General features: G+C 32.5%; 3 protein-coding genes across 3 annotated transcripts; 2 read left to right on the plus strand and 1 right to left on the minus strand.

The window, feature by feature from the left end:
- Positions 1–8,603: 8,603 nt before the first annotated feature.
- LOC111011276 (uncharacterized) lies at positions 8,604–12,713 on the minus strand. Its single transcript, XM_022285020.2, has 5 exons — positions 12,100–12,713; positions 11,938–12,015; positions 10,894–10,975; positions 9,523–9,665; positions 8,604–9,003 (listed from the first exon to the last, which is right to left on the minus strand). Exons 1-5 carry the CDS (start codon positions 12,400–12,402, stop codon positions 8,800–8,802), a joined length of 810 nt encoding a protein of 269 aa, XP_022140712.1. The 5' UTR covers positions 12,403–12,713; the 3' UTR covers positions 8,604–8,799.
- A 1,611-nt stretch (positions 12,714–14,324) lies between these two features.
- LOC111011123 (small ribosomal subunit protein mS81 (rPPR8)) lies at positions 14,325–16,314 on the plus strand. The gene has a single exon (XM_022284764.2). The coding sequence runs from the start codon at positions 14,623–14,625 to the stop codon at positions 16,096–16,098; it is 1,476 nt and encodes a 491-aa protein (XP_022140456.1). The 5' UTR covers positions 14,325–14,622; the 3' UTR covers positions 16,099–16,314.
- A 1,192-nt stretch (positions 16,315–17,506) lies between these two features.
- Positions 17,507–18,112, plus strand: LOC111007456 (uncharacterized). The gene has a single exon (XM_022279833.1). The coding sequence runs from the start codon at positions 17,507–17,509 to the stop codon at positions 18,110–18,112; it is 606 nt and encodes a 201-aa protein (XP_022135525.1).
- The last annotated feature ends 681 nt before the right edge of the window (positions 18,113–18,793 follow it).

Below are 18,793 nucleotides of genomic sequence, written 5' to 3' on the forward strand. Positions count from 1 at the left end.
TATCAATATCTATTAATTGGTGCAATTAAAGTTTGAAAAGTCGATATCCATCGTGGATGTAAACAAATAATCTTTCACATTTTTAATAAGTTAAAATATATATATATATATATATATTTTGCAAAGAGCTAAAATTAAATATCAATTCATCCCCATGTCAATCTCGGGCCTATATGAAATCTCGACTTGAATGAAAATTTAATCCAATTGCAATTTCAATTTTGGCTCCTCATTCATCATCTTCACCAATTAATAAATATTTGACAACATCGCAAGTTCAAAAAAAAAATAATAATAATAATTTAACTTACGTCAATATCAATCATTGATCAAAGTGTTATGCTTGTGATCACTTGTTAATATAATATTTTTTCATATATATGTGTGTATTTTTACATGAGTTGTTATATTTTCTGTCAATCTATTTATCATTTAAGTTGTTATATATATATATATATATTAGTAATGAGCACTGCATTTCACTCGTAAAGTGTATATATTATCCACAACTATCCATATAAATAGTTAAATATATAGAGATTAAAAAGAGAAAATGAAACACAATAACAAATAAAATTGCACGCATAACCAGCCTACAACCTATAAAAAAGGCATTTGTATATATGGTCTTTTAAACTCGTGCTCAATATACTGACCAATTAAGCATATATATGGTCATTAAGCTCGTGCTCAATATGCTGCCAATTAAGCTATGCTCAATTGAAAACCGATAATACTGTGCCTTCTGTCCATAAAAGCAATGAGTCGACTAATACCTCTAAAGTATAACAAATAACAATCTGTTTATATTTAGAGAGACAAACTAATATAAGAAGAAGAACCAAAAGGATGCACTAAAACTTTCACTCAAAAAGCAAACCAAAAAAGAAACACAAACTCAAAATCATGCTCCAAATTGAAGGACACGACACATTGCAAAGTCCAACCACGCAGATATGCAACTTCCATTGACGACAGTTGTGGCTACGGCGAACCTGGCGGTTCCTTATGGCCGACTCCAGGGCTGTGCCCTGGCGAAGTCGGTCGAAAAGCTTCCATCTCAACATATTTATATCGGTTTATGGAGAAGGCCAAAGATGCTGGAGCAGGAGGTCGTATTCTTGCACGACGTTTGTCAAAAGAGCTTACCGCAATTGCGGTCGTCGCTACTACGGGCCGATGAATGTCATGTAGCGGCCGTGACGTTATAGAAATGAAACGAAGAAGAAGAATGATGAGAGTGATAAAGACATAAAAGCTCATGTTTAAGCTTCTACAAGCCATAAGACTCTCTTAGTTATGTTTGTTGTGAGTATATAAGGAAAACAAGAAAGGAAATTGACATGAAAATGGCAGAGATTTTACATTAGTATTTATGGTGATGGCTGTCTTAGGATGGCATTAGCCAGCTATTTAAGATGAATTTAAAAGGACCCACTTGAGAATTTCTTAATTTTTTTGCTCACATGGAGATGTTGGGTTTAAAATTATGAAGCCAATGGGAATAATTTCCATATTTGGGAAGTTTAAGGAGACCACTTTGATTCATTCCATTTCAAAACTAGCATCTGTTTCCTTTGCGTTTTGCAAAGGAATTCTTTTAGTGGGCATTTTATTATTCCGACAATCTAGATTTGCCTAATCTTGATTTATATCTAATAATTGTCTTTAATATGTTTTTGAATTTGATTATTAGATTTCAAGTTTATGTCTAATAGATTTATTAGGTATAAACTAAAAGATTAGTAATCGGCATTTTTGTGTTTAACAACTTCTTGCATTTAAAATTTTTTCAAATAAGTCAAAATCTAGTCTCATAAAGATAAAATCGTTATCAAACCAGGTTTTATCATGTAACTTCAAAATTTAAAATATTTTTATCATTTTAATATATGAGATTAGTAAAACGTCCCACGGATTAATTTTCCTTAACCCAAAAGGTATTAGGGAGAGGGAGGACTATGGATTTTGATTAGACAACACCAAAGTAAGATTAATGAAAAAAGCTTTGAATTCAATAAAATAAAAAACAAAGAAAAAAAAAAGATATCAAATCTGATATTATTAACTTTAAATAAAATGAAAATGCTTCTTCCACTAACTTACTAATCAAAGTTCATAGATTCCACACAATTAATAATACTTCTCATCGAATGCCATGAGCCCATGAATCTTTTCATTATTTATTTTTTTTTATTATTATTTTTTTTTGTCAAAGGAAAAATATTGATACTGATGTGACATGTATTTTAATTTATTTTGAGATATTCTTTCTTTTTCTTATGAATTCTTCAGTCTTTATTCTTTACAAAAGATTTTGTTTTTTATTTTATATTTTAATATTTTAAATTAATGAATATTTACCAAGAAGTTTAGAAACGATCATTTTTTTTTTTAGTTTAACGATTAAGGGTGGAGAATAAACACTTGATTTTTGAAAAATATGTAAGAATTATGTTTAGGCTGACAAAGAAATATGTTCGAGATAACTTATAATTTTTCATAAAAAGAATTATATTAAAAAATAAGATCAAAGTGATGTGACTTTTTTGTTAAAGATATTTTAATAGTACGGAATATGGTGTTTGCTAAAATCTAAGGATTAAAATAAAACTTTTCAAATTTTAAAGAAGTAGATTAGAAATTGGAGCAAAACTTGGAAAGGAATCGAAATAAAAATTGTGAGCAAATTATTTTATTCTATCCTATTCTTTAAGGTTATTATTTGAGAATATTCGACGAGAGCTTTTTGTTTAATGGAAAAATCCTAAGTTCTCAGTGGACAACTTTTCTTATTTGGAAAAAGAAGTGGTTTGCCAAAGTTCCTATAATTGCAAAAGTTCTTGGGAGTACTTCACATAGAAGCACGTGGGCCCTACCATTTCAACTGAAAACCTAGTCGGTATTAAATTTTCATTCACATGTCTACATTTTCACATGTCAATAAGTTCGTCGTAAGATAGTTAAAGTACGGTTGAACAATCGACATTATCATAATTTGCAGGAGCATTATGTGGTGTTAATAGGAGGAGGTAGAGTGAAAGATTCGCGAGCTGTACTGTGAAATCTCATTGTATTCGAAGAGTCTAGGATTTGGAAATCTTATTGAATTCGAGGAGTCAAGGATTTGTTGAGAATTCTGAATTGAACAAGAGGACAGATCTTAAATATATGGTGGGGAGTGAATTTATATTTTTATAATATCGAAAAAATATAAAACGTATCAACAAAATATGATTAATGTGGACTTAATATTGGCATGAATAAATTTTAAATTTTTGAAAAGAGTGAGTGTTTATTCGGTATTTTAAATTTTTGTTAGGATTTTTTTTATAATTTTTTTAGAAATATCATTTGATATTTACATTTTACCGAAATTTCTATCGACATTTCCATAAGGTTAAGATATGAACATCGACATTTAAAATCTGGTATTAGCTTAAAATAATAGCAAATCCAGTACCAACTAAAATAAAATTGTAAATATAACCAATATAACACACCTTTTCCTCTAAATTGAAGAATTTAATAAGTGCATCATGTAATATATTATTACTGTTGTTATAAAGGAAAATTATGTTTCTATTAATTATTGTCGATGTCAAAATATGGTCCAGCTGACATGATTGACAGATAGCAGTGTGGCCGTACACGCATAACCTACAAAATGGAACTCAACATCAGTGTGGTGCTCTACCAAATACAATGTGATGCTTAAGTTAGAATTATGTTTGTATGAGCTAAGAGGAGAGCAAGTATGTAGCGCTAGATGTTTGCATACTTTTGAGAAGGGTTTGACTCCTCCTTTTATAGGGGAGTGTTTTGGGAGAACGTGTCACAGAAGATTCGGGTCGTACCATTGGGCAGAGAGTTACGGCTGGTGATAGGAATATTCTGATTGGCAAAATCATACTTTCCCGCATTGTCACACCAAAACCATACTTTTGGTCAGCGTATAACCCGTCAATTAGTTTTTGCCCAAAGGAGAATGGACGAACAGGATTGCTTGTCTTAGTGCATATAGGCTTTTCTACCTCGGGCTCTACGAGGTTGGGACCCCAACTCTTAAGCCACGTGGCCTTCAAGGATTTGTCCACGTGTAACCTCGTATTTGAAAAGTGCAATCGTGTGAATAATATAGTTTTGTTATTTTTTTTAAAGAAATCACATATACTAATAGTAGAAATCACTTCAACTTGTCACTCAAATTCTTTCATAAACCTTAAACCCTTTTTTTAGTGGTCATAATTTTATTAATTAAAAAGCTTTTGGATTACTGATAGTCCATATGCTCTTGTCGGCCTTTGAATTTGATGTGTAGCTTTCTTAGTTTAATTAAACTTTTGCAAAAACATTGTGTTTTGAACCTCTTTTTTTTTTTCTCTCTCTTTTTAACACTTGCAAGTTGCAACTTGGATTTTTGTAATATGTAAATTAAACTAAATGGGAATTTTATTGTATAAAAAAATATCACTATTTGAGTCTTTCAAGAATCCAATTAACTTAATTTAATGAAATTCTCTTATGTTTTGGAGGGGAGGGTGTCCTATAATAATAGGGCACTCTTTTTCTCACAAATAGGGCAATAAAATAAAACCCACTTGACATTAATATCTTTACCACATGATGTTTAAGGTAACCCTAAACCATAAAATCTATGTACTTAATTTCTAGGATTAGCTCACATATTTCAAAGAAAATTTTTATTTTTTTAACCTCTTGTTTCAATTCAAAGGAAAATTATCATTGGTCACAATTCAAAGAAAATATAATGTAATCATTTATGCTTTTTATTTTTAAAGTTAAATATTGTCTACTTCAAGACTTTAACCAAACAATGTATCATATAAGGAAAGAGAAAAACACGGATAAAATTTAAAAGTTTAAAAAAGAACACTGTTAATAAAGGAGATCGTCAAAATTCATGATAATCACTCAACTAATCCATTTTCCACAACAACAAAACAAGAAAATGAAATATCAAATAAACAAGGTAGGTCTCTTTGCCCACAGATTCAATTTGAACTGTCGATTTTTAGTAGAATATTATAAAATGGAACGACAAAGAAATCCCACCAAGCAGATGATTGGCCATAGAATATCTCAGGCTTGGCTTCCGACAAAGGCTTTAGATATCATAGCTTTATATATATATATATATATATATATATATATATATATATATATATATATATATATATGTCAAATTGAAGAAAAAGAATTTTGATACAAGTTCATAGTACATGAATTTATATATTTTGATATTGTCATGTTGTTCAAATAAGAAAAAGAGAAAAACACGAATAAAATTCGAACGTTTCAAAAAGAACGCTATTAATTAATAAGATCGATCATCAAAATTTCTGATAAGACACTCAACTTCAACTAATCCATTTTCGAGTAGAACGAAACAAGAAAATGAAAGATCAAACAAACATAAGATAGGTCTCTATGCCCACAGATTCAGTTCTTAGTGTCAATCTTTTCGTAGAATATTGAAAAATGTAACGACAAAGAAATCCCACCAAGAGGATGGTTGGCCATAGAATATCTCAAGCTTAGCTTCTGACAAAGGCTTTAGATATCTTAGCTTTCTATATATACATATATATGTCAAATTGAAGGAAAAGAATTTTGATACAAGTTCATAGTATATGAAGTTATATATTTTGATATTGACATGTTGTTGGGATACTTTATGAATTCTAATACTCATCATTGTAATGCACACTTTGACCAATAAAGTAGTGGACATACAGCAAGGCCCAAACCCAAAGAGTTTGTTGTTCTTGTCCTTTGTGGGGTTATTTTATGTGCATGAGGATATGCAAGTAGCAAGTTTTAATATTTATGGGGGAAAAAGGCATTGAGGCCACTTGTGGTTTTAATACTACTCTTGACCGTACCATTCATAAATGTTTGAAAAATATCTAAACGACATGGTAATTAACCTACGTAGTTGTTTATCCCTTTGCAATAAAAGTTCAAATTCTCGACTTTGACGTCATTGTCTACTCAATTTTATTCTTATTGGAGAGTGATAACTTCTTACGTATTTTCTTTACTTTATTCTCAGATTTAATCAAAGCAGCTTCGCATTAATTGTCTATCACGCCAACTTTTCATTAAAAACATTTTCTTGTATATCAACATTAAGGATGTTGCTCAAATGATATTTTTGAAAAATTTATGAAAGGTAAATGATAATATTGAAACTTTTGAAAGGATACAAAATATTTCTTAAACAAATGGTAAAGTTAAAGGTTTTTTTTTTTTTTACTTCTAAAAAAAGTTTTTTTTTTTGTAATGTACCATAATCTATATAATTAGAGATTTTAAGCAATATATATAGAAATAGGAAAATAACCAACTTGAATATAGCTCAATTAATTAAGGTAGATATATCTATTTTCACTCCCACGTATTATGGTGTACTTAATTAAAAAAAAGTACTAAAAAGAGACTTAGTTGACTCCTTGAAAAGAAGAAAGAAGAATTATGAGAAAATTATGAGAATAATGGGATGTAAAAATAACTTAAATGGCTTCTCTTTTGCAGTTTGAAATGATGGAATTATATGCATTTTTTTTTATTTCATCATCTCTCACCAAACTCGAGCTGTATTTGATTTTGTTTTTAGGCTAATTAATTAATTAATGTTATTATTATTATTTTTCAAAGGGGTTTTAAGCTAATTTAATGCAAGATGGGTTTACAAACAACCCCAACTAATTCATATTTTATTCAAATTATTCAGCACACTTGGACCCTTCTTCTTCACCTTCACTAGTTGAAGTGTTCATATTCCATTTGAATCTTCTTTCTTCCTTTCTATTTCTTTTATTATTATTATTATTTTTTGAAGTATAGATCATGTAAGATGATAATCATGAAAAGAAGAAAATTCATTTTAAATGATTGTCAAAATGGAATGGCATGTCTATAACCATTAGATGCGTAGTTTAAAAAATATTTTTTTTTCTAGTTGTCACATCTAACAATTGATTTGACAAAATAATAATAATAATAATAATAATAATAGTAGTAGTAGTAGTTTTCTTTTTTTTACTTGTAAATATTTGATATTGGTATGAATAGGAAAAATATTCTCTCCTACATTTTTTTTAAATAATCAAATATTCATTAAATGTTAATTATTAATAAGTATATCTTTTTAAATTTATTTTTAAGAATGTATTTGTAAATTTATGATGAACATTGTTTTTCTGTTGAATATTTAATGAATGATCAATATTTTGTTTATATTCCCTCTGCAAAATCTTAGAGGAATGAGAAAGCAAGATGGGTGAATATAGGAGGTAAATGCGGTGAAATTTTCGTATTGTAATACTTAAATAGAAATGGATCAATGATTACCAATTCAATTTTGATTTTAGTTTTTTTTTTTCGATTTTTTATATTGAACTTGATTAGAATTAGCTTCATTGTTTTTGTTTTCAATTTTTAGATATCACTTGTAGAAACAATCAAATTTCAGAAGAAATAAATTAATTTATGAAAATTGTCGTTTTCTTTGTTTTTAAATTTAGGATACTTATTATTAAATGGTTTTTAAGAATATATAAATGATAAGTAAATTAGTTTACATTTTAAGAACAAGAAATAGTAATTCTTCCCAAAGGAATGCTCCATTAGTACTTGCATTTAATTAGTAATCATAGATTTAAATCTTATTTTGCTCCTATTTTTTGTATTTATTTTATTTTGGTACATGAATGATGAAATGATCTAGAATTTTATATCAAAAATTTATTTAATCCTAATTATTAAATTTTCATGAATTATTTAGCAAAAACTTAGAGTGGCGTGCGAGTGGATAAATACCTGAATAAGTATTTAAAGCCACATATGGGGTCAGATATCTAATTTTATCTAATTTTGAAATAGATTTAAATATTTGTTAAAAATTAAAATTATTGAAGAAAATTTAATGGCAGGGACTAATAAAATATTTTGTAAAACAAAGCACTTGAAAATCTAGTAGCCAAAAAAATATCTTTGAAAGTTTAAGCATCAACGTAAAAATTAGTTCAAGGAGGTAAGGAGCAAGTCAAAGCGAACATAGCTCAAGATAATTGGCATATATCTCCAACCAAGAAGTTGTGAGTTCGACTCCCACCCTCACATATTGTACTAAAAAAAGAAAAAACTTATAGGAACCAAAATAGGATATAAACCAAAAATATATCATACTTTCACTATCCTAGAATCAAATAATGTTGATATTGTTAAAAATCATGTTTTACCCCTATACTTGCAGAGTCAAATTTTATTGAATATTTTTCTCGTGGAAAATTGAACCATGAACCTAAATAAAGGTTGAAATTAAGACTATATTAACTGTGTTATGGTTTTTCAAAATGTATTGCTAAGTAGGAGTATTCCAATGGTGGCGAATTGAAGAGTGAAAACACCACTATAGCATAGCCATTACCCAATGAGCTCATCTGTTCAGAACTTAGTTGACTGCTTTGATAGGATGGAAAAATGAGTTTTCCCGAAAAATATAGTAACACTTCACTCTCAAAATTCTCATGGGTTTCACCAATTCCAAAGTTGTCATTCTTGACAGAACCCACAAGTGGCTTTCTAAAGCTTTATCCCCTTATTTATTTCCTCCTTAATTTACAGTAAATCTACACTACAACATCATCTCTCCAGGAGTTATCTTACACGCCCATTTACAAGAACCAAGATTTCATGGTTCCAGAAGGGGGCCAAAGAAAAAAACTAAAAAAGTGTGTTATATATTTTATATTTGTACATAACTTATTACTTTCATTCGGTTAGTTTAGACAACAAAAAGAGGCTACCAGAGGAAAGGAATACTGAAACAGCCAAGCAAAGCAAATCACCTGGAGATTGTATGACCACCTTCTTTGTCTTCTCAAAGAACCCGATTAGAAGCAGCATCACTATGACGTGCCCGAGTTTCGTTTTCAGTTCGTTGACGGTTTTGATGTACAACCATTTCGGTCGTTCCTACGGAAATACACCAATGTGAAACTGTGATGAGACCATTTAACATAAATGAAAATTACTTAACTAATGATCTCTGTTTTATAGAGAGTTCATTATCATTTGGAATCTAGTATCTACCACTCAAAACTTGATACTGTAAAATAAAAGAGAAACTGGGTATATGATTACCAAAACCAGTTTAAGACTTAAGCAAGCATAATAAGATCAATTATGATCCAAACATCCAACAACAACTCAGTGGTATTTGCTCGTTAACCAGCAGGTAACAGGCGCAAAATTGACTAACCTTTAAAGTCTTGTTATTAACAACCACATTATTATTCAGAAAATACTTGGTGACTGGTCAGGACGATGACCAACATTGAAAAGTTAACGGCAAATAAAATTTATAGCTTTTGCATTTCTGCCTCTTAGTTATCAAATATTCAATGTTGATCACAAATAGTATTTTCCTTATTATTTAGCTCATTAACGAGTTGAGAAACTGTATCACGATTACCCAGCGTAAAATCAACTCACCTTCAAAGTGAATAGGCCAAATAAGTTAGATCTATGCTCAGCGTTTTTCATTGATGGCGATTGTGCAGTTCCGAGATGGCTTATAAACAGCTCATAGAGACCCGTGCCGAAGACCAGCATCACAGTCCCCAAGAGATACACATCTGCATACCATTTGAAGCAAGAAATAAATGACCTCAAAAATTGAAATACAATAATCAAGTCTAGCCGTGCCATTCACATATCTGCAGATCAAATCTGTACAATTGCAGACTGATTATAAATGATGTAGATGTTTTATGTATCTTTTATATACAAGTTATCAAGAAATGAAAGAAAATATATGCATTATCCCAAGAGACAGAAAGATTTAAAGGCTGATTATTACAACTAGCATGCACAAAGTTTTGTTCTCTATTCCAACATCCATCTTCATGACTACTACATCAGAAGAGAATACAACAATGTTAATCAAACAACAAATTGAACTGAGTGAAGAACTGAATCAGAATCCTAAACAATAATTTCAAAGGGTTCAACTTCCTTTACAAGTATTGTTCCTAAATCGTTACAACTCAAGTTCCCCATGGACTAAAGCTGCCCCGTCACACTATTATATGTTTCCCCTTCTCCAGAAATCCTTACACTACTTTTGCTTCTTTACAATTTCACTCTCATCTCAATCTTTTGACCCTTCATAGCTTCATTCTTGGTGTAACCCAATCTCAATTCTTGCTTGTTTATGTATCATAAACATTAGAAGAACGAACTAATCATCATGGAAGAATGAAGCTGATTTATTTGCATTTGTTGGCAGAATTGTGATACTTATTGTTTGGCGTGTGATATATTTTAAATCCAGATGACTATGATATACTGTTAAATAGTCATTTATAATATGTTATTATTACTAAGTTATGGTGTTTTGGTGTTCAAAGTTACATCCTGAAACATGGACGGTTGGAAGTCACATCTACTTTTATTTAGGATCAACTGCAGACCAATAAAAATAAAATGAAACGGTACCAGTTTCACATTACTTGATGGAGCTATTTTCTTCAACATAATTGGTTCAATTCAGTGAGTCCAGTGGTACAAGTGGCTACCTTGGTTTCTTAATAAAAATAAGTCAACTTAGAAGCAGACATAACACTAAAACACTACTAATACTCCAAAAATGTTACAAAAACTCCTATGAATATAGAAAATGTGTATGAACTTCCACAGATCATTTGTGCATATACTCATTCTAAACGTGACATTGTATCAAACTTATTTTCTATAAAGAGGCAAACCAATTTTTTATAATAAAATTATGAACGTAGAACACAAATTTGAAAAATAGAAAATAAAGACAGAGACATTAATGTAAGAGTACTTCACAGTGAGTACCTATGGCTTCAACTAGCAACATTATCACTTTTCCACGATTTACAAAATATTCTGAGAAAGATGCTGCCACATGAACGCACCCCTGAATTTCAGTCACGAATCACAAAATTAGAACTATCAAGAAAGGCAAAACACACATCATATATTTAATGGAAGCCAAAATTAATGGACCATCAATCAGCTTATGGTCCTCATGGTTATTCAAGAGTACCAATCTACAAGAACATAAAGGTGCGTGTACACAATATATTCTTCAACCAAGACTCAGGATTATAAAAAAGTTTGAAATTATTAAGGGATGAATACTTGCACAAACATCTATTCTGGAGATTAAATTACATCATAGACATCTATCCTAAAAAATTTCAGTTCGCAAGTTTCCAACATTTCTAAATCCTAAAATTTTTGTCCTCAGCAACATTATTAATCAAGGATTTTCATGTATATCTTTTGTAAGTGAGACCACCCATGCATCTTACAATAACTAAAAATTGCTTTCATACACAAGTATACCCAAAACAAATTACCTGTAAATCATTCATAAAAAATCCTTACTCGAAATTGGGAATTATTAAGGGATTACGTTAAATAGAATGGACTAAGAAGTATAAATTTAAAGCACTGATAGAACAAACCAACGTTTTAAAAATATGTGGTTTGGTAAAACAAAGAGTTATTGAAATAATGAAATCTTGACCAACTAACCACATATCCAGAATTTTTACCATTGATTACAGAAGTATTTTAAACGATGAGAAGGAAAGTGAGAAAAGAAGGATACTTTCTGGTGTCGACAATTTTGTTGGAAATAGATTCACAAATTTCGATTGGTCTAGGCTAGCTGCATCCTTAGTTCACTGCTCTTAAATAGAATTTCAAGGAACTCAGATCAAAAATTTCAATTAAATCGTATTCTTAGAATGAAGATAGTGTCATAAGCAAAGTAAACAGAATGAAAATCTCATAACACATACAAATGAAACACAAATCCTGGCCTACGACAATAGAATAAAGCGATAGGAAGCTGGAAACTAATCGCCATACCTTGACAAAACAGAGTACAGACCCAATCAAAGACCCTAAGACGCCCAAAAACGCCATGAATCGGCATCGATAAATGGCCTGAAATCACATAAAGATACATTTGTCACACTACAAAAGCTACTAAGGAAATAACAAGCATACAGAAATTAGAGATTACCCAACCTTTTCCAGGCCCTCCTCTATGGTTTCCAACTTTTCCAGTGCCGAAGTCCGGGGCGCAGCGCTGAAATCGGATTGGATTAAAGGAGCAGAAGCAGCCGGAACTTGAGGCCCTGAGCTGGTACTTGCACAAGCAGGAAATCTACGGCTACAACCACCAACAAGATCGGTCGTATACCCAAAAAACCTACTGAATTTTGGATTGGATTGCTGGTAGTGGTAGGCTTGGACGATGATCGTGGAAGGTCGGACGGTGGTCGTTAGAGTTCTGATAGGGCCAGTAATCAACGGTGGAGATGGTTGCATGGTGGCAGCCGGAGATGGAAGGGGAGAGAAAGGATTTTAACATCAAAGAAAATTGCCGTACGGCGGCGCCAGCCAGTGAGCTCCGAGGAAGTGGCAGTTGAAGATAGTTACGGCTTAAGAGATAGGGGCTGAAGTTATGGGCCTCCTTTAAAGTTGGAGGCTCCATGATTCAGTTTGTTCTCTGTTTCATTACGGCACGTAGCACACGTTGATATTCCCCGCGATGAGGAAAGGGATTTTCTTTTTTTCTTTTTTTTTTTTTTCCGGTACGAGGGAATTTTTATGCCTATATGAATTCTGTATCGATTTTGTAAGAGAAAAAACTTCTACTCGAAACACGAGTAATTTACTGGTCAATACTATTAAATATTTTAGAATTCATTATTTTTTATTTCTTTTTAATTTTACATTTTTTGTCATATATTTACTGTGTTAAGGAGAAAATTTATTTTAATTTTAAGGAGCGAAATTTTTTCTATTTGTGAGGATAGAATTTATTAAAACCATTTTTTTTAAAGTATTTTGAGATTTTGAATTTGAAATTTTAAAAAGTAGAATTACATTAAAAAATAAAAAATTTAATAAATATATTATTTTAAGTTATAAATTCACTTCATTTTTTTAAATTAAAAAACGTGTAAAATATAATATATGTTAAATATTGTAAAATAATAATTCTACAGAATTTATAACAATAAATGTTAAATAATTAATTAATATTGAACTAAATTGTAATTATCACTAATTTATAAATATATTTGAACAATCTCTTTTAAATTGGGATTTAATTTCTAAATCTACTGCGAGAATAGAGTTTTTGTTTTTCTCTTTTTTTAGATTTCTGTTTCTTAAATCACCAATCAAATCACCATTAATTTCTCTTTGTATTTGATAAATTAATATATGAGTTTATATAAATTTAGAACAATATTTCATAAAAGGAGTGAATTTGCAATTACATTTAGGCAAAAAAAGAAATGCATTTTATCTATCTAACTAAAATGGATAGTAAGGCTCTAAGTCCGACCTAGGCATGTATTTTTTTTTAGCACAAACTTACAACTTCTTGATTTGAAATATATGTCAATTATTGCTGAGTTATGCTCGCTTTGACCGATCTAGACATGTATTAGAACCACGTCAATCAACTCACGCAGTCATTAGATGAGCATATACTAGGTGACAAAGTAACAACAATGATCAAAAGGATTATTTTTCTAAAACCTAAAGACTAAAATATTGTCAAAGCGAACATAGTTCAGCAATATTTGACATATATCAACCAAGAGATTGTGAGTTCGATCCTCATCCCACATGTTGACTAAAAAAACAAAGACTAAAATATTAAATATACATTTCAAAAGTCTAGCAACCAAAATAGTTATATTTTAAAGTCGAGGGATTAAAATAAATATTTAAATTTTTTAGGCAAAAATAAAATAACCAAAATATAACCTAGGTTAAATTACAAGTATCTAATACGTCTACAAGTCTCAAATTTTGTACCTAATACATCATTGAACTTTAAAAGTATTAATATATTCACAAACTCACAATTTTCTACCTAACAGACTCTCAATCTATTCAACATTTTATAAAATTCACAAATTTATTTTAAATAGAGATTCAAGCTAAGATAATGAATCTCGTTCGACAGTAATTAACATGTACCCAGAGGTGGAATGTTAGTAAAAATGCCAAGATGCAACTCCCAAGATTTTTATCATCACATCACAAGTGACTCTAAGTCCAATCAATTATTGAAACCCTAAAATAAAGTAGAGGCCCAAGTTCTCCTGTCGACGCGGGCAAGGTCCGCGATTTGGGCTTCATCGCGGGCGAGGTCCATAGTACGATTACCATCATACCATCTTCTTCCCAGTCCCACTACAAGTTTACAACTACAACAACATGTCGACTTACACTACTGAGATTCAACAAGCCTCTCTTCCATTTGACACCTTCCTCTCTGCAAATTCAACAGCTTCCCTTGTTTCAGAGTTCCAACATTATAGACGAAGCTCTTCAAGGCAGACATTTAATTTAATGGCCTTCTCCTAAACTCTTCACCTTTTCGCTCCTAGAAAAAGAAACTTCCGTCTCCGATTGGGATCGTGAAACGAAGAAAAAGTTGTGGTTGGTTACTGGTTAATCGTCTGAGTCCTAATGGGTTTCTCGGTTGAAAAATAGCTGATTTCATCTCATAATTTGAGGTGATGGATGATGGAATCCATGGCTGAAAACCCTAAAATTGGTCTCGGAAACCCTCCCAAAATTCCCCCTGGTTTTTCGCCTCCGTCGCGTCCGCCGGCCCAATCCCCACGCTTCCCTCTGCATCTCGACGAGCCTGACGTATCCCCGGCTGCGAAAACCGTCTGCGAAGTACTGATCAGAGCCTCGCCGAAGGATGTAGAAGCGGCGCTCGCCGCGACGGGAGTAGCTCCGTCGCCGGAGCTTGTCCAAGAAGTTCTGAGGCTGTCTTATAACTATCCCTCGTCGGCGATCAAGTTCTTCCGGTGGGCGGGGCAGCTGGCGCAGCAGTCGGCGTACTCGTGGAATCTGATGATTGATTTGCTGGGAAAGAATGAATTGTTTGACCAAATGTGGAACGCCATTCGAACGATGAGGAAAGAAAAGGTCCTTTCATTGCCAACCTTCGTGTCTGTTTTTGGGAGTTATTGTTCTGCTGGCAGATTCAAAGATGCGATGATGAGCTTTGAAGTGATGGACAGGTACGAAGTTGAGAAGGATGTTGTGGCAGTGAATTCTCTATTGAGTGCAATTTGCACCGAGGAAAATCAAACATCAAAGGCTTGGGAGTTCTTTGAGAAGAACAAAGAGAAGATTCCTGTGGATGGGGACTCATTCGCCATATTACTAGAAGGGTGGGAGAAAGAAGGCAATGTGGAGGAAGCCAAGGTTACATTTGGTGAAATGGTGAAAAGGGTCGGTTGGAATCCTCAAAATGTTTCAGCTTATGATGCATTTTTGATAACATTGGTTCGTGGGGGCCAATCTGGAGAGGCAATTGAGTTTCTTCTAGAAATGAAGAAGAATGGTTGCTTGCCAGGTTTGAAATTTCTATCCAATGCTCTTGATAGTCTCATTAAACAAAATGATGCAGACCATGCGATTATATTGTGGGATATAGTTGTGGGAAGTGGATTAGTTCCTAACCTGATCATGTACAATGCCATAATCGGACTGCTTAGCGAGAACGGTAAGATCGACGACTCGTTTCGTCTCTTGGATGCCATGGTCTTCCATGGTGCTTTTCCTAACTCCTTAACTTACAACCTGATCTTCAGCTGTTTGATTAAGACCAAGAAAGTTAGGGAAGCAAGTCAAATATTCAGGGAGATGGTAAAGAATGAGTGCCCTCCCACCCCTTCTAATTGTGCTGCTGCTATCTCAATGTTCTTTGATGGTTATGACCCTGAAACAGCCATTGATATATGGAACTTCATGGTTGAGAATCACATCAAGCCTATGGATGCAAGCGCAAATGCACTACTCATCGGCCTCTGCAACTTGGACCGGTTAACAGAGGTCAGGAGTTTCGCCGATGATATGCTTGATCGACGAATAGGAATATATGAATCTACTATGAAGATTTTGAAGAATGGTTTTTATCAGCAGAGAGGAAGCGTAAGAGAGAAATATGATAGTCTTTTGCGCAGGTGGAGATCCTCCTAAATTTTGTAGTATTACCCTCTCTTCAATTCCATTTATGACCAATGCTGTATTATATATTCATTCTTGGTGTTTTCACGAGATCAGCATCAGTGATCATTTTGAGGCAAGCAGAATTTACCTCTTCTACACAAATCAAATTAGCTTAACAATTTCACTTACTTCACTATGTCAGAAAACAATTTTACTTCTGTGTATACTGTTGCTCTATATTTGTCTCGTCTTCATTCTTAAGGTAGCTTGCAGTAAATTTAAATGATCTTCTTGTTAAAATGTAGTCTAAGTAGTGAACTAAACACATGGTATTTAAATGTTACTAGCTCTTTTGTCCTAGAATTGTTGGATAAATTTTAGTGGAATTACCTGTAGAATCACCCAGGTGTCAGAAAAGAACCTCCTCCATTTTCCTGAAAGCTGCTACACTTTAAATTTGAGATCAATCCTCTGTGCTCAAATTGGTGTTAGCGGGCAGAGCATAAGAGAAACAGCTGGAAAATTCCTGGTGTAAGTTTGGTATTTTACTTTCTAAAGCAAAGTATGTAAAGAGGGAAAAAACCAATTGCAATAATAGGTCCAATTACACTATGTATCATTCAGGTAATAGAATGAGGTACTTGAGAAGTCATCTAGTTTGATGTAAAATGGATTTCTGAAAACCTTCAAAAGAAAAAAGGGGGAAAACCAGGGTTGCGTCCAAAAATATTTTCAATTTTGATAAGTGTAAATAATTGTATGGTAAGAGATCGAACCATCAATCTTTAATTTATAGTATCTGAGCATTAGAGCATTAGAATTCAAATATTGTAGGTTTAATGGTTAACTGTTTTATTTCTACTAATATATGGAAATATAGAAAACAAACCTTCATTCTAAATGTTAAAAGTGTAGCCAGAATTGTAAAACATGTTAATATATCACAACAGAAAGAAACTTATTGAGTGTGATGTTAAGAACAGATGCAAATCTGACCATACTAGATATTTTCATCAATCTAAATAATACACATGATCATTATTATTAACATTCTCTTGTTTTAAGTGAGTGCAATACACTATTATCAGTACTATTAGGGAATTCAATAAAGAATCTGTCAAGTAAAATTGAAGGAAACCGTAACTCGACAAAGCTATGGATAAATTCTCGTATAATAAATATGCTCTAACAGCAGTTCTTTATTTTTAGATGCGTTAAAAGAAGGAAAGGAAGATACCAAAACCTTCGCCGCCCATCGCAGCAACTTTTTGATAAGTTTGCCTTCCTCAGTGCCTCTCCTCTGCCATAGCTAAAATTGAGCTCTGCAACACAACAAAAGTGGCAAAGAGTGAGATCTGCTGCTCAGTCCAAATATACCTTCACTTTTTTCCTTTTCCTCTTATCGTAAGTAGTTTATGAGAAATTGCATCGATCTCAAATGCCACCAAAGTTCCTATCCAGTCTAAAGCGACACACTCATCCCCTCATTTGGATTGCCGGCATAATCTGCGCCACCATAGCCCTCGCAGTGATAATCGGAGGCATCGTCATCTTCATCGGCTATGTGACGATCCGCCCCAGGGTGCCTTCAATCAGCGTAACCGACGGACATCTCGACAGAATCCGAAGCAGCAGAACCGGCTTGCTCGAAGTCCAGATGAAGATCGTCGTCCGAGCCGAGAATCAAAATGCCAAAGCACACGCAAGCTTCTCGCAGACCGATTTCGTCCTGATCTTCGACGGCATAGAGATCGCGTCGCTGGTGGCTCGCCGGCCGTTCAAAGTAAGCAAGATGAGTTACCTGGACTTGCACTTCTTAGTGGAATCGTCGGCGATTCCGCTGAATCCGACGCAGATGGATCATCTCAGCTGGTCGCTGAAGAGGAATTTGATGCAATTCGATCTGAAAGGAAGCTCGAGAACTCGATGGCGAGTCGGAGTTCTTGGACCGCTCAAATTTTGGTGCCGTTTGAACTGTCACCTCAGATTTCACCCGCGCAATGGAAGCTACGTTCCCGCGCCCTGTTCTTCCAAGGGCAAGTAATTCTGCAGAAAACTCAAAAAAGTTCAATTTTAATTTAAATCAAAATTTCTCCCCCGTTCGTGAAGATCGGATTAGTATAAAAAATATAATATATAAATATATAAATACATATAAATGTCAGAGTATTATTAGTCTTTTTTTTATTTGCATAAATAATGTTAGGTTTTAAATTATATTTTTGTCCCTATATTTTGCCATTTGCCTCGGTTCGTTCCTATATTTAATTTTTTTTTAGTTAAATTTTATTTTATTAACAATATTTGCTATTAGTGAACTTTTTTTTTATCATATTATAAATACAGGGTTAATTAATAGTTGAATTTACAACTTGATTTGATTTTGATAGAAAATTTAAGGTTAAAATAGTCCTTGTACTTTTACTTAAGTTTATTTATGCGAATATACTTTCTAAATATTCATTTTGGTTCGTGTATTTTTAATTTAAGTTCATTTTAGTCTTTGTATTTTTAAAATGTTATTTTTGGTCACTGTATTTTTAAAAAGTGGTCATTTTGTTCTCTATTTGCAAATTTTAATACGTTCTACACATAACGGAAATACTTTAATATAAAATCATTATTACATTTCAAAAAAAATATATTTAGTGTGTTGTGTCGAAGTTGTGATAGAAAAGAAAAATGAGATTAAAAATAAAATTAAGAAACCAAACTGGTCACTTTT

The sequence above is a fragment of the Momordica charantia genome (assembly GCF_013281855.1).
Source record: "Momordica charantia cultivar OHB3-1 chromosome 11 unlocalized genomic scaffold, Mcharantia_2.0 BLBB01000011.1, whole genome shotgun sequence".
NCBI lineage: Eukaryota > Viridiplantae > Streptophyta > Magnoliopsida > Cucurbitales > Cucurbitaceae > Momordica > Momordica charantia.